Raw genomic sequence first — 17,218 nt, forward strand, 5'->3', positions numbered from 1 at the left:
TAGCATTTCTTCCATCTATAGTGTGAATAACTCGACATCAGATGGAAATGTATGACCTCTGACAATAACTGAAAAAACATTTATACCTGTGCTAACAATCTGAGAGCAGATCAAGCTCCCCTATTCGTAAAAAAGTAAAACTAGTCCCCTGTGCAAGCACCAAGTCATTACTGACCCATGGATGGACATCGCATCACAACGTTTTCTTGGCAGACTTTTGTTACATGTATCCGGAGTCTGAGGCTCCAGGAAGAGGGGATGGGAGACAGTTGGAGGACAACTACCCAGGCACCCCAACGGACACTCAGGGCCAGTGCGGATCAACAATAGAAGGGGGAAAAGAGGCACCCCAGCCACAGGAGGGCAGAGCAGCTCCCAAGCCCCAGAGGGTCAGGTGGAGCAGGTGGAAGCCAGCTAGCCCCACCCTCCAGTGGGAGGCCAGGGGGCTGGGCAGGGAGAGTAAGGAGGACCGTCAGGAGAGAAACAGACCTGAGGGAGAAGGTAGAGGGAGTAGGGGCAGTCAGCCAACAAGCCAGCCAGCAACCTTACCAGCAGGGGAGGAGCCTCCAGGCAAGCTAGAGGGGATTAGCCAGGACCAGGAGAAACAGGGAGCAAAGCAATCCCAGGTGTGGCGATCTGAGGCACTCAGCAGGGAAAGCTTGGCAGCCAGCCAGGAAAGCACAGCTGTGGCTGATCAGGGCAGCCAGCAGACAAAACCCAGGTGTGGCTGCCTGAGACAAAGAGGGCCGTGGCTGGCAGGTGGAGCTGGGAATAGGGGAAATGATATAAGGATAATCCACCCACAGGGGTGGTGGGTTGTGTAGGAGTGAAGAGAGAATAGTGGAGAGGAGGTGGAGGAAAGAAGATGAAGAGAAGGAGTAAGACCGACAACTGGATGGAGACAGCTGTTGTGGAAGGCAGCTGGGCCTATGTCAGGTTGAAAGGACTTGCTAGTGGACTGGGTGGGTGTGAGGGTGAGGTATAACCCTTCCTCCTTCCACAGAGTGGGATCCCACATATTCCCTGAAGGTCCTTTAAGGCTGAAGTCAGGCATGCCGGCATCTCACAGAGTGGTGCACATGGCAGAACCTGACAACAGGGTGGTTTGTCATTGCCTCCCAAGTCATCTACCCTTTACACTCAGGAAACTGGGAACTCATTTTATCAACCTTGGAAGGATGGAAGGCTGAGTCAACCTTGAGCTGGGTACCTGAATCTGGCTTCCGCCAGGATCGAACTCAGGTTGTGGGCAGAGTTTGGGGTGCAGTACTGCAACTTACCACTCTGTGCCACAGGGCTCCTTCCCCTTTTAGTAGTAGATGTGAAAAATGCTTTATGTGGTTGCTGTTGTTATACCATTTCCCTTCTTTTCCCTTCATTTTATCATGCTAGTATTATTTAATATTTAAATATTAAAATTCTTTTAAAGAACAGAACCTCAATCAAATTATATTTAAAACAGAAAGAAAAGTTAGACTTTTTGTGAAAATTTGTTAAACCCTAACAGTACAATCCTTAACAGAGTTATTCCAGTCTAAGCCCACTGAAATCTCTGCTAAGGACTACACTCTAAGCCTAGCAAAAAAGCCTCTAAGCCTCTAAGCCTAACCAAAAAATGACCAGCCAACCATGTTGTCTTCTGCAAGTCTTCCTATGTACAGAGAAAATATTTTTAGTTCTTTTTCTTAAAAGTAAATCTCAACAGGTAATATTTTTGTGTCCTCAATTTCTTCTAACTTTACCTGCACAAATCAGTTTTTGAAGCAACTATAGGGGAACTATTGCTGGATATGACCAAGAAAGTTATTCAAGACACCTATGCACACTAAAACGGGGCTAGCCTGGCCCCATAAGTAGACAGGCCACAAAAGGAGTCTAGAGGCTTAGAATAAAACAACCTTGGAGAAGGACATATAGCAACAGTTACATAGTTGTATTGCCGTGTGTAGATTAGAATCCAACAAGTTCATACTAATGCATACAATGTACCAAGACCCAGTGCAGGGATTATCTGAGAATGGCAGGAATGTCTAGCTTCATAGAGGCTAGAATATTATCAATATACTGGTGGAAGGCCAAAAGATATTAAGATGTATGAGAAACTTGTAATCACTAAATCTACACAGACTTTGTTAATACAAAAAGTAGCAAGAATGAACTAGCTACTGTTCTAAATTTCAAGAAGATGTTTCAAATATGGATAATCTTGTTTGATGTATGAAATCATAAAGAAAGTAAGTCAGCCAAAAATTTGAGTCTCTGAAGCAGCTGTTGTTAAGAAAAGATTCTGAAACCCTATAAATATGACAAGCTAAACTGACAGTGAGCTTCTTCTTTGAAGAGGTTCCTTGCCTGTGACCTTTTATCTTTGAGTAAGACACCTTTTAGACTCATGTAATTGCTCTCCTTAATGGTCTTTGTATAATGGATGGTATGATTTTCTGTTGATTTAGTTATTAAAAATACTAAGTAGGTATGCAGTAATAATAAAGGCTTAAAAAGGAAGCAGAGACTTCATAATTGTATTATTTGTGTACTATACCCAGTAATGAACCAAATACATTATTTGTGGTGTACTTCTTGCTGGGAGTTAAATGATTTGATACAGGAAAGCTAACTAGATGCTCAGGGCTTTTAAACTGCATGCCTATATCTGAATCAGGCCAGGCCAGAGTCATCCAGAAAACTGGTATTTGGGAATAAATGCACAATAATATAGAATATTTCATCATGTCACCAATAGTGACATCATATCACCGATAGTGTCTTTATACACATTCCCCCATTCCTTTCTTGCAAAAATCAGGCTTTTATCACCATTTCTATATTTAAAAAATATAACACAAACCAAATATTCTGTCTCAGGAGAATCTTCCGTCTTCTACCAAGCATCTAAATTTCCCTTTTATAGACAACGGCACAGCTATTGCTTATGCAAGAAAATGTTGTAGCTATAACGCCATGTATCATGACAAGTATTTCAATGATCAATATTAAGTCAGGCAAGTAAAGCAAGTTTATTTATTGCTCACGCTCCTACAGTTTTAAGATGATTAACATTTTGTACAGAAATAGGAGAACATCCACATAGTACAAGTTGTTTGTATTAAAAGATATTTAATTTGCATCTGAACAAAAATTCAAACTCATGTCCAGCATCTAAGTTGTTCAAAAGCATTTGGCTGGCTACTGAGGAAAAGGTACTGCACCTTTTGGGGGGGGGGGGGGTCTCATGCACTGGCCACCCCACTCAACTAGAGAGAGAGAGGAGAAGGAAAGTTGGGGCAGGCATGCACAGAGCATGCTACAGACCTGGGTTCTCCACAAGTGGCAGAAATGGACCCAGATATGCCCTGAGCCACCACACCTAAGACGGGAGGGAAGAAGGAAATTGGCCACTGCCACCTTGGAAGCTGAGTGAGTGGACAGCTGCCTGTTCTCTTTCTTCCTCCTTTATGGAGTGGTGGCAGGCCAGGTAATGGTGTGAATTGCTATGGGCCCAGATAGGCAAGGAGCTACAACTGACCAACAGGCTGGGTAGGCACAGACCTCAGCAGTAGAGGAGCTCGCTGGGGAAGATGCTAGATGCAGGGGAGCCAGCGGCAGAGAAGCTGCTGGCAGTTGCCTGCTCTTGCTTTTTCCCTTGTGGTGGCATGGAAAGAGAAGGCTGGGGAGGTGAAGCAGCAGGGATGGGGAACACGTGAGCCACTGTGGGCCCAGGCAGGCAAGGAGCTACTGCTGCTGCCTTGTGAATTGAATGGGAGAAGGAATTGGCAGAGGGATTAATTCTGATTTCTACAGCGTAAAAAGGCCTTGCTTGCTTTCTGCAGATCAACCTCTAGGTCAGGTTTTGTCCTCACCATTGGCCAACTCTGCCAGCAAGTCAACAATAAAATAAATTTGGAAAGGTGAATAAAAATAAAGTCAGAATGTTCCCAGAGCCACACTCGCCACTGCTTGAACTCACAGATAGCCTTAGGTTAGGCAAACCACAGCTTTTCAGTTTCTGACCACTGTTTACAGCCTGGAGATAATAATACTGGTCTACTTTACAGGGTTGTTAAAAGAATTATCAGATACTAGCATGTATACAACCATTAAGATAAATTAAGTAGCCTTTTCTTAAGAGGGAGCAGCAGCCTTATGCTTTTGAGCTCCCAGAACATCCTGCATGCCCAGATATGCACCACAAAAATTAATTTCCCTCCCAGATGCCACGTCATCAAAAAAGAAGAAAAAGTTTAATGAACTGAATGAATTATAAATGAATTAAACTTAATACAGTTACTTTTATGTATATTCTACCTTTCCCTTTCCCACCTGCAGTCTCATCAAGTCAGCCAATACTGCAAACTATATGGCAGCAAGTTGCCCAGTGATTGCTGCTGGGCTTGGGCCCAATGAATCCTTTCTCTTTCACCAGGGTTGGAGGAAGGGGAGCAGGGGTGAACTGAGAGGCCAAAATTGGAAAAGGCTCTGCCTGCTCCCCCTACCTTTTACTGACAGAAACTAAAGTTTGAAGGATGTCAATAATATTGTAAGTGCCTAGCAACTCCTGCAACAGCCACTAAGATTTATTTTATTTATTTATATTTCAATTTATATACCGCCCATCTTCAGGGGCTCTGGGCGGTGCCGGTGAACAAGTTAAAATCAATAAAAACAAGAAAACAACAAAACTAAAATCAACATACAAAACAATAATGAAATAAATTAACCAAGTGCAATGGTGAGGAGAACCCCCCCACCCCAAAGGTGGGAGGCCGACATGGCACTGCCCCCTTCAACCACTCAACACCTAGTGGAACAGCTCTGTCTTACAGGCCTGGCGGAACGATAATATGTCCCGCTGGGCCCAGGTCTCCATTGACAGAGCGTTCCACCAGGCTGGGGCCAGGACTGAAAAGGCCCTGGTCCTGGTTGAAGCGAGGCAGGCTTCCTTAGGGCGGGGGACCACCAGTAAACATTTATCCGCTGATCGAAGCGGTCTCCGGGGAACTTACAGAGAGAGGTGGTCCCAAAGATATGCTGGTCCCAACTAGGGGTGTGCAATTTGGTATTCTAATTAGGTTAAAGTTACCGAATCAGGTAACCCCATTTTGGGGTTTTTTTGGTATTAACGAAACTTTTTCTGAATATTACCGAATCGATTCGGCCATTGTTTTCAATGAGAAAACCTTCTCCTGGCTTTCCGGGAGTCTGGGGGGGGCATTTTCTGTCCGAATCACACCAAACGTGGTGGAGACCTTCTACTAACTCTCCTCTAACTACCCCCCAAGTTTCAGAAAGATTGGACTTTAGGGGGCCACAAGGTGCCCCCATCCTCCTACACTCTCCATGGTTCTCTATGGGGAAAACAAGTCATCTTTCTAGGTGGCTTGGGGTGACATTTTGCAAGCAAAATGCAACCAACTTTCAGGGGACCTGCTCCCACCTGTCCTCCCACCCTCCACCAAGTTTCAGGCAGATTCCACTTTGGGGGGCCATTTTACGGCCTCCCAAAGATGGTGCCCCTATCCACCTCCACTCCACTATTCCCTATGGTGGAAATAAGAAAGGCTTGTCTGGCTAGGGGTGGCATTTTGCATGCAAAATGCCCCCAAACTTCAGGGGACCTCCTCCTACCTGTCCTCCTTCCCTCCACCAAGGCTCAAGCAGATCCCACTTTGGGGGGCCATTTTATGGCCTCCAAAAGATGCTGCTCTTAGCCCTCCCTTTCTCCATTATACCCTATGGGGGAAATAAGAGAGGCTTGCCTGGCTAGGGGTGGCATTTTGCATGCAAAATGCCCCCAAACTTCAGGGGCCCATCTCCCACCTGTCCTCCCACCCTCTACCGAGGCCCAAGCTGATCCCACTTTGGGGGGCCATTTTATGGCCTCCCAAAGATGCTGCTCTTAGCCTCCCCTTTCTCCATTATTTCCTATGGGGGAAATAAGAGAGGCTTGTCTGGCTAGGGGTGGCATTTTGAATACAAAATGCCCCCAACCTTGAGGGGCCCATCTCCCACCTGTCTTCCCACCCTCCACCAAAGCTCAACCAGATCCCACGTTGGGGGGCCATTTTATGCCCCCCCAAAGGTGGTTCTCCTGCCACACCACTTTGTCTTTCTACTGTGGGGAAGACTTCCACACTGCAGAAACACATGGGATTGGGACTGCCAATGGCCACAGCCACAGTCCACCTGCACCCAAACTGCCAAATACCACACACACCCTCCCCAAAACCTAACCTCCCCTGTCCTGTGGCCAGCCACTTTCTATTGATTCCTGTTATGGGAAAATCTCCCACAGCAGGAACCCATGGAATGTGGCATTTATGGCCACAGGCACAATCCCCCTTTTAAATCCACCCCCCCCACAGCCCCACACTGACCCAAAGACACCCTCCCCAACATTCCCACACCGGCCACTACCCCAGGAGAAGGCTGGCCAGCTGTCCCCCATTGTTCCCTGTGATGGGAACTTTTAAACTCTCTTTCCCAGGGCAATTATGCACAGCCCAGGGGTGCCACAATGGTGGGCACACTTCTGAGTGCGAGCTTGTCCCTGTGAAAGAGCACCTGAACCACAGACACCCTCCCCCAAATTCCCCCACCACCTACAGAGATGGCTGGCCAGCCAGCCCCATTGTTCCCTATGATGGGAACCAACTGCACAACAAAGAAAAAAACACAAACACACACAATAAAGTTTTAAAAAAATATTTTCTCACTTTCAAAGTACAAGTAGGCAAAGCATTGTGACACATTACACCAGCAGTCCCCCACACAGAAAAATAACACAACTCACTTAACATCAGAGAATCACAGAAACACAATTCCTGTCAAAAACACTTTATTTCTTGAACAGCTTTAGGTTACACAGTAGGAGGGCACAACAGGGCTTAAAAGCAGTCTACTACACAAAAATAACACAACTCACTTCACATCAGAGAATCACCCAAAACACAATTGCTGTCAAAAACAAATTGGGTGATTCTTTAATGTGAAGTGAGTTGTGATATTTTTGTGTAGGATACTGCTGTCATGCCCTTTGGTGTGCCCCCCTGCTGTGTAACCTAAAGCTGTTCAAGAAATAAAGTGTTTTTGACAGGAATTGTGTTTCTGTGATTCTTGATGTTAAGTGAGTTGTGTAATTTTTTGTGTAAGATACCAGCTCATCTAACATATTGCCAGGGGGCATCGGATCCCACAGAGCCGCATGGAAACCAATTGGATCCATAAATCTCCGTGGGCGAGCGTAAATCCGCTCACCACCCACCCGGGAAAGGAGCGGCATGCTCAGACGAGCCTTCAAAACAAAGTGATCTGACCATGGCACTGCATCATAGGCATCCAGGACCACCATCATCCCTGCCCCAGAAATCAAATCCAGCATGTGACCTGCTTGATGCATGGAAGCCGAAGCAAACTGGGAGAGTCCTAGGGCCGACATGGAGGACACCAGGTCAATGGCCTGCATGGAGGAGGCGTCATCAGCATGGACGTTGAGATCCCTGAGAATCAAAAGTCTTGGGAATTCCAAGGCCCAGCCGGCCTCTGCCTCCAACAGACCAGACAGGGAAGATGCAGGTGCAGTAGGCGGTCGGTACACCACGCATATTGCCAACCTCTCCTCGGCGTCCAACGCTAGGCCCACACAATCAATGCCAGTAATTTTTGTGGTCTGAAGGAGAAAAACTCCCGAATGAGCAAAGCCACGCCTCCCCCCCGACCACTTGTCCGGGACTGGTGGAGGACCGTATAACCTGGCGGTTCTCTTTTCTTAAACGTAAAAGCTCTTAAAGATACATTTAATCCCCAATTTTTTTCTTTCTTTTAGATTTCACATCATTCTGCAAACCTCGGGCTTTTCTCAGGTTCGTATAAAGATCTATCTTGTCTGTTTATGGTTCTAATATTTAGATTTAAGTATCCACAGTTGGAACAATATTGAAAACTGTATGTATTGATATCGTCACAAAAAAGATCTATGTATTTATTCCATTTAAATGAAAATCATGTAATTTAAGCAAATTATTTAATAATATAAACCTAAAAGAAAATACTGTATGCAGTGGTGCTTGGTTTGATTTAATATTGTATGTCTGTCTTTTTAGCATTGTTAAAACAGATGTACAGCTAGCCTAAAATTCAGGTAATCTCACAGTTTAAATAACATCCATATCCTTGCCATACATTCCAAAAGCATTCCCAATGTCTCATTAACAAACATTTTTAGTCTCAAGGTATGTTTACTATTGAATTCAGAAATTCATGCCACAGAATCAATCATTTGCAAAAAACTAGTTGAGAAAAATTATGTTTCAAACCAGAAAGGATCAGCTAAATGGAATGTTGCTTCTCTCTCTCTAAAATCAGCAGCAGTTTTCTATATATGCTGCGTTGGCTCATAAAGGTAATCTGTTTTTGCAGCTGATACAAATCTGCAGCTGCTGTTCCTCTCTAGAAGAGGAAGGAAAAAGTGATGGACTGCTCTGTGCTCCAACAGAGAAAAACATACACTGTTTATCAAAACAACACTTTATAGGCAGGCTATTTGTATGACCATTAAGTCTGCTGACTTGTATGTAACACTACCATCATACCATGAAAAGTAATTCAGTATGTATTATTATCAGATAAAGCAAATGTAAAGTGTACAACCTCTATTGATTTAAATAGGTTTCAGGAGGTTTAAAAAGCCAAGCCATTCTAGCTCCACATAATGCAATGTGCTCTCATGCCTTCGGACTGTAAAAAATATATATATATATATATATATATATATATATATATATATATATATATATATATATTCAGGGCTTTTTTTCTGAGAAAAGAGGTGGTGGAACTCAGTGGGTTGCCCTTGGAGAAAATAGTCCGCACTTGGCGGTGCGGAGGGCAATCTAAACTCCCCTCTGTCTGGAGATCAGAGGGCAGGGCCACCAGCCCTGTGACCATTTTCAAGATGTTCCGGAACTCCGTTCCACTGCGTTCCCGCTGAAAAAAGCCCTGTATATATTTAAGGATTATCTATTTGAAGCTACAATCAGCTATCTAGAAGCCTTTGATGCAACACCATTTTACCATAGACAACTTTCTATTTTCCTCAAAGAAATGTGAAAATAACTACCCACAGAGATTACATTTACAGCCTGAATGATAAATGGTGCCACTGGGTTGGACATCCACACTGGCACCAGGATTTCTGCACAAGCCAGGGATCTGGGGATCAGGTAGTAAACTTGGTCCTGGATCCCAGGTAGTTCATGCTGCCTTTTTAACATTGTTCAAAAAATCTGAGGTCTTTTTTTTAATACTTATCAACTTTATAATAACGTACAACAATCAAATCAATAATATTAAAGCACAATGATATTGTTAATATTGTTACATATCTCTTTAGCTGTCTGTTGTATTATAATGTTCTCTCCATTTTCAGCTCAGCCTTGTGGATTGATGGTTTTAATTGATTTGTAGAGTTTTTAAGAATATGAATAGAATGAATGCAGGTGTCCTGAGGCCTGTTCTTAATAATTTTGTTTTTTATATTTTGAGAGCTGTTGTAGCATAGCGGTTAAATGGTTGCACTGAAAATACTCTCATGAGCTCATTAATTGGCCTTGGGTAAGCCTCTCAGCCCCAGCTCCCCATCTGTATTGTGGGAATAATAACACTGTTCCAGTGCTCTGAGTGGGGCACTAATCTGTCTGGAAGAATGGTATGTAAGCACAGTTATTTTTATTATTTTGATAATTTATGATTATGTTATGGTGTTTTTACTTGCAAGCTGCCTCAAGGAGGAGGAGAGAAAGCATAACATTTCATAACTAAATAAGAGTTCCCATCACAGCAAAAAAAAAAAAAAGCAGCTAAGTTTTCACAAAGAACCCCATTGGGCAGGAATTTTATTCTTAGTTCTATTCCAGACAGAACTGTTCTGCTAGCAAGTCAGGATACTTTTACAAATCAATTATTGAAGCTCAACGGCTGCTCCTCCATCATGACGTAAAGGTTGGAAAACCCAAGCTGGACTTTCCTCTACCACTCTGGAATGCTGAAACTACTTTCACGCTACAGGAGGCAGGCAATATATGGACTTCTCTTTGCTCCTCCCAAACTCTCATCCAGTTTGGTGTAGTGGTTAAAAGTGCAGGACTCTAATCTGGAGAACTGGGTTTGATTCCCCACTCCTCCACTTGAAGCCAGCTGGGTGACCTTGGGTCAGTCACAGCTCTTCCAGAGCTCTCTCAGCCCCACTCACCTCACAGGGTGATTATTGTTGTGGGGATAATAACAACATACTTTGTAAACCACTCTGAGTGGGTGTTAAGTTGTCCTGAAGGGCGGTATATAAAGCTAATGTTGTTGTTGTTAATATAACTTAAGGGGAGCCCTGCTGGATCAGTCCATTTAGACCAGCATCCTGTCTCACACACTGGCTAACCCATTAATCCAGAGTAGACAAGAGCACAGAATGGGGAAAAAAATGAACCACGTGGTTCATGGTTCGTTCATTTTCATGGAACATGAACCACGAATTAGCCAAACTTGAGCCAGTTCCAAACCAGTTTGAGGTAGCCCAGAACGGGCACCTTCATGCTCACAGCCAAACTAAACAAGACTTTCCCATTGTCCAATACCCATCAAATTTGCAGGTGACCTAGTCCTCACTGTCCTCTAAAGACCCCTCAAGTTTCAGAGAGACTGAACCCCGGGAAAGGCGTGATCCATGGGCCCCCCCTTTCCTGTCATTTTCTCTTCACAGTAGAAAAAACTGGAATGTCTGCTGGCAGCTACTTTGAGGGGCTGGCCCTTTTCCTGGCTGGATGGGCTCTAGTTTGCAGGGACAGCTGCCAACCAAGCGTGGAGGCCTCAGATTGGGAGCAACCAAAGGACTCCCACCGTTGCCTGGGTGATGGACTGAATGGCACAAAGTGTCTGGCTTCCCGAACCAGCAACGGAACGGAATGGAACGGAATAGTAGGAAAAGTAGTTTGTTCCATAAAAACACGAACCCATGGAACGCGTTTCTTTGAAAACGAACCAGCCGTTCTGTTTGGAATTTTGTTCCATGGTTTGTTTCGTGCTCATCTCTACTCCAGAGGGCCAACAACAGGTATAGAGGCTGAGGCCTTCCCCGATGTTGCCTCCTGGCACTGATATTCAGAGGTTTACTGTCTCTGAATGTGGAGATTCCCTTTATTAGCCTCCAATAGACATATTTTCCATGAATCTGACTAGTCTCCCTTTAAAGTTGTCTCTGCTTGTGGCAACATTTTAGTAACTTATTGTGTAAACAAGCATTTTCTTTTACCCATCAGCATCACTGGATGCTCTTGAGGTCTAGTATTTTGGCAGAAGGAGAAAAAATTCTCTCTGTCTGCTAATTCTATGCATAATTTTATAAACGTCTATCATGTCTCCCTTATTCATCTCTTTTCTAAACTTTTTTGCTGATTGGTTAATAGAAACAAGCAGTTTTTACTCCCTGTTCCAACCCTAAATAGCCACATCCTACCTTAAGTACTATTCGTGTATATCATTTTCGCTTACTCAAGAGAGTTTTTCTAACATCTAATTATCAAATTCTTTCAAGTGTTTGAAATTACAAGCCAAACTGATGTTTTGATTAGTGTTTCTCACTTTACAGGTACTTTAAAAAATGGAGATAGAACTTCCAAGCATTAAAAAGAGCCTTCAACAAAACTTGTATTTGGCTAAAAGAACCAAAATCCCTATTAATCTATCTATATCTTATACTAATAGCCAAGTGGCAAGGATCTGAGGATACTTAAATCCAGAGACTCGTGCCATGAACAGACAAGACAGATCTTCTTCCACACCTCTCCCAGATTTGCCAAAAAATCTGAAAGCTTAAAAAAAAAGCAACCGTGACAATTGAACCAATATTCCGGGTCTGGTTTCTGACCGTAAAATGCAAGGGGAGGGAGCAGGGCTGTTCCAGGGCTGTTTTGGCCTTTGACAGAGGACTCGCTGGGACCAGGCCCAGAAGCAAACACTGGACAACTAGATATCACATGACTTGCATGACTCACCCAGGCCTGACTGCTTGCTACTGTTCAAAAGCCAAAAAGGAAAGGGGCTACCTCCAGGACCAAGATGCACAAAAAGAAAAGGAAAACCCTTCTGGAAGTATCATAAACAATGCTGAATAATTTTTATATATCAATTTATAGTATTTAGAAAGTGCAATGTGCTCAAAGTGCTGGAACAATAATAAATACAATAAATAGAATAATAAATAGAATAATAAATACGACTACAATGCTAATATGAAATACATCCAAAATCCTTCCTATTACTATGAGATTAATTATTTAAATCCAATGTTGCACAATCCAACCGGTGAAGATAAATCCAACAGGTGAAGATCCAACAGGGGAAGATAAATCCAACCGGTAAAGATAAATCCAACAGGTAAATGCCAAGTAAGTACAACACCTAGAAGAAACAAACATATAAGGTTCATGATTATATCATTGAAAGACTGTTGTACTTACCTGGTATTTATCTGTTGGATTTATCTTCACCAGTTGGATTGTAAAACACTGGATTTAAATCATTAATCTCATTGTAATAGGAAGGATTTTGGATGTATTTCATATTAGCATTGTAGTCACTGTATTTATTATTCTATTTATTTTCCCAGAAAAATTTATTTTCCCAGAAAAAAAAACCTGGTTGTGAGGATAACATGGAGAATAATGATGTAAGCTGCTTTAGGTTCCCACTGTGGAGAATGGTAGTATATAAATGAAGCAAATTAAGAAATATCGATGGAACAGATAAAAAGTAAGTTGTTTAGTGGATCTGAAGGAGAGAAGTAAAGAAAGGTAGGCATATGGGGGCTGTCAGGAGAAGGGAAGGGATACAGGGGAAAGTGAAGTACCCCCTGTATGTACTTGCAGGTTCCTCACTATACAACTGGGCCATAGGAGAAAGGCTGCTGAGGTGGGAAGGGGAAAGGTGAAGATAGCAGCAGGAAAAGGTGAAGGAAGGAGAAAATGAAGAAGGAAAATGAGAAGAGGCTATGGGGGGAAAGCAAGGGAAAAAGAACATGGAGGGGGAGAGAAAAATGAAATGTCTCTTGCAAGTCCTTGCAGGTCCTGTACTTGTCCATCTAATTCTCAACATGGCCCCTTCTGTGGATACTTAAATCCAAAGACTGAGTCCATGGACAAACAAGACAGATCTTTGTAAACACCTCAGAAAAGCCACAGGTTTGCAGCAAAATCAGAAATCTTTAAACAAACAAACAATAAGACAAGGCACTCCTGTGGCAATAAGAAACAGATGCCCACAGTGGCAACTATCTTCTTTTTCAGCATGATATGTCAACCCAAAATGGGTCAGTTACAGAGAAAATATTTGGTTTCAAACAGGTATCTACTTCTTTAAGTATGGGCGGGAAATCAAATCACAATATCACTGAACTCAATGGAAACTCCAAAACAGGAATCTGGTCCAGCACCAACTCTCAAATGTATTATAGGCAATTTAGAGAGACAAAATAATACGTCTTCAAGTGATGCATGCATAATGAAAGACTTCACACCTTAATCACAATATTCACTCTCAGCGTGTGATTTGATGTCTGAAAATGTATGATACAACAGTTTTATCTTAAATGCTGATTGGCTGTCATGGATATGAAAACTCTTTAAATATGTGATTAAAAGGACTTCCTTACTACAGCTACAAGATCCAAACATATATCAAGAACATTTCCCAAAGGTAAACTTGTTCATTCTTTCCATAGTATATTCATTGTATTTCATTACCATGAAATCATGATAATTTATTGTATTTTATTCTCTAAAAAGATGTCAAAATAAAAACTTTCTCAAGGCATACAGTACTGCTATATTGGTTTTCATGGGGTTTTATCTGTCAGAGACCCAAAGTAGCTGTACTGGCCAAAACATTTATGTTTTAAATTTTAACCCCTGTTCTCCATCTCTTGAATTTTTGATTTATTTTCAAACAACTTTTTTTTGTTTAGGTTTCCTGTAGAACCAGTATAAATTCTTAGATTTTAGGTAAGCATTGTTTTATTTTAGCCTTGTTCTCAATTTTTTTTTACTGTTAAGCAGAATTCATAGTGGAACTGTCCACTGATTGTGTGTTATTTGATTATCTTGTGTTAAACAATCAGATTATTAAGTAAACTTTGGGGGGAAACTGAGGATGTGTTTCAGAGGATAGTAAGAATTCAGTAAGAATTTATTATTCAATTAGTTTAATTCCACATAAAAGTTATTTTCAGTATTTTTTATTTAATTGGGTTTTTAAAATGTTGCAAGAGGCAGGTTTTATGGACATTTAAACTGCATCCTGCCTGCTATAGCTTCCCATATTGTTAGAAGAAAAGCAATTGTAGTTTTATTCCAAAATGCAGAACAACTGATTCAAGCAAAAAGCCTCCTCTAAGGATCTTTTCATAAGATTTTGTACAGAGATGAGCAACTATCTGTCTTCACTAATTAAATGCAAATTAAGCACATTTTAAATGTTAAAGTACAAACTTATAAAAGTTAAAAATAGAGTAATTCTAATAACCCACCCTTCCAACCATGTGCTAACAAACGAAAACATGAATAACTACAATAGATAAACCCATGCCAACCTATATCAACACAATTTCAGGCAGAATATTGGCTGAAAACTGATAAGCACATCAATAGATTTGTTTATGAGTGCAGTACAGTTAAAGATAGGCATTTTAAGCACCATCAGTTTCAGAGGAAAAATCTGATACATCTAACTTCTACCAGTAAGACTTGCAGGATTTAATTTTGACTGGATTGTACACATAGCCATTAACATTCTGAAAAGACAGAATGATTCTTCTTCCATTTTAAGAGTTGACTTAATAAGCAGTTGTGACATATCAGTGTTAATGATCTATGTTTGTATTCATGAACCTGACCTATCCAGAATGGGAGGAACTTTTCTTTTGTATATTGCAGGAGCTATGATGAAAAAGATGAAGGGCTGGACTTTGTTTATGTGTCTCTTCAGTGCTGCATTTTCTCTTCCAGTAAGTGTTAGTAATTTCAAATAATTCAGGCAGTTAGACAGATTAACACAATGACATTAACTACTGTAAGATATTAAATATTCTCAGATTAATAGTTTGCCATAGGTAACTAATTGTAAAAATCACTTCTTATGTACCATCAAATAAAAGTCCTGCTAGACGCCACCAGCAGGTCTTCCATTTTCTGCTTCTGCTTTATAAATTGGTTGTCAGGATTAGAGATGGGCACGAATCGAATTACAACCCAAAAAACCACACAAACCAAGCTGGTTCGTGGTAGCTCGTTTCCATGAACTTCCACGAAGTGGTCTACTGGTTCATTTGGGTCGTAAAGGGGCAGTTTAAATGGCCATTTCCTCAGAGGAATGGCCATATAAACTTTTCCTGCAGCTTGTAAGTGGCAGGTCCCTTTAAACTATTAGCTGGCAGGCGGCAGGTGGGATCCCGCCCCCCCCCCACTGCCTGCCAGCTGACAGTTTAAAGGGACCTGCCACTTGCAAGGCAGGAAAGGGCCCTTTAAACTGTCAAATGCCCCTTTCCCTGCCACTAAGCAGCCGGAAAGGGGCATTTAAACACCACAAACCATGAACTGGTTCGTAAACTTGCCCCAGTTCATGCCAGTTTGTGGTTCCTGGTTCGTGAAAACCCACGAACCTCATGGTTCAGTTTTTTTGTGGTTCGTACCCATCTCTAGTCAGGACAGGCAACCTGATGATGGTACTACTGAGTTAACATAGCGATATGGATCCACCACATTGTTCCACAGTCAGGGGCACAGCAATTTCCACTACATTTTACTTCCCACTGAATCGGTCTGAAATTATGTTTCTGGGGGTCAGCAGAGGAACAGCACAGCTGGGAAAGTGGGGCTCCATAGTTGCAGGCAGGGGAAGAACTTAGGAAAACTGCAGCTATCTCAGTCTGCTTATTTTTGCCAAAACCATAGCATATACTTTGTGGGGGAGGGAATTATTAATTGAAGTAATTTTGTTCCTAGAATAGAAATATATGATTTTTTTTTCCACAGCTGCCTCATGCACAACATCCTGGCTATATTAATTTCAGTTATGAGGTATAAACTATTTTTGTGCTTCATTAATGTTTTTTCACATACAGATTGTATTACTTCTGTATCAGTATTATTGCCATTGGTAAACAAGGTACTCTATTGCTTCAGATGACAGGATTAAATGAAGAAAATGCTACTCTAATTCAGCTTTACTAGTATGTTAGAAAGGAAATAAGTGCTGAATTTCTTTGTCTTAATGCAACTGTATTTATATCCACTAACACTGTACTACAGGTTTTTAAAATAACCATTTTACTAAATAATATAGCGAGATCAAATTTAATATTGAATCCCATATATTATTTTTGTTCAGATTTGATGGAAAGATAGACAGCCCCAAATTGACAAAATATACAATAAAGCAGTATCTGTCCACTTGAAAAGGGCAGTGTAAACATATTTTTAAGCAATATAGTAATTTGACATTAGGGATCAAAAGAAAAAAAATGAGAGCACTGATTTTAATACTTCATTATAAGATTAATGTGCAGTCTGACATATCAGTTACTGATTTATCAAGAATACAGGATATACCATGGATGGAATGGTTATAACGGTACTTGTCAGTGATATGGGTTTTCCAGAATTTTTTCTGGCATCATTCAAATTTAAATTAAATTAAATATTGTTAGCAAAACAAGGCAAATATGCCATGTACAATGTTGGACCATGTACAAGCATTGGGTTTTTTGATCCATGCTTTATGTCTCACATCTAACATGACTGATTTGCAGGACAATGGCCCTGCAAGCTAAAGATAAACAGAGAATATATTTACATACTCAGGGTAGAAACTTTTCCACAGAAAAATATAGTAGGAAAAAAATCTGGAAAATTTTCTGCCCCACATCTCTGTTCCTTGGTATATCTAATGCATTTCAATTAAGTCTAGAAACAACATTATCTTGAACATTAGTGCAACATTTTACTGAGAGCAATTTATTTGAATGTGTATTATGAGATATGCATTTTTTCTAACCCTTTCAAGGTAATGACACCTTTAAAATGGTACCAGAGCCTGATTGGACACCAGGTATGGCTTCTATGAATATTGCCACTTGCAAGAAATTTACAGTCTCACATATGTATCCCATTATATTCAC

At 41.4% G+C, this 17,218-nt stretch overlaps 2 protein-coding genes across 6 annotated transcripts in view; one reads left to right on the forward strand and one right to left on the reverse strand.

The window, feature by feature from the left end:
- ARHGAP6 (Rho GTPase activating protein 6) overlaps positions 1-17,218 on the reverse strand; it is a 317,422-nt gene that overhangs the window by 71,529 nt on the left and 228,675 nt on the right. The gene's annotated exons all lie outside the window — the stretch shown is intronic.
- The window catches only part of AMELX (amelogenin X-linked), a 36,852-nt gene that overhangs the window by 16,310 nt on the left and 3,324 nt on the right, over positions 1-17,218 (forward strand). For 2 of the 4 annotated variants that reach the window (XM_054973325.1, XM_054973327.1), the window contains 5 exons: positions 7,823-7,859; positions 14,009-14,045; positions 14,976-15,046; positions 16,074-16,118; positions 17,104-17,148. In XM_054973325.1, coding sequence (XP_054829300.1) covers positions 14,981-15,046; positions 16,074-16,118; positions 17,104-17,148 — 156 coding nt within the window. In that variant the 5' untranslated portion in view covers positions 7,823-7,859; positions 14,009-14,045; positions 14,976-14,980. Of the gene's footprint in view, positions 1-7,822; positions 7,860-13,701; positions 14,046-14,975; positions 15,047-16,073; positions 16,119-17,103; positions 17,149-17,218 lie in introns of all 4 variants that reach the window. The other 2 variants (XM_054973324.1, XM_054973326.1) reach the window with 2 other exon arrangements.

Source organism: Eublepharis macularius, chromosome 3, assembly GCF_028583425.1.
Source record: "Eublepharis macularius isolate TG4126 chromosome 3, MPM_Emac_v1.0, whole genome shotgun sequence".
In the NCBI taxonomy this organism is placed as follows: domain Eukaryota; kingdom Metazoa; phylum Chordata; class Lepidosauria; order Squamata; family Eublepharidae; genus Eublepharis; species Eublepharis macularius.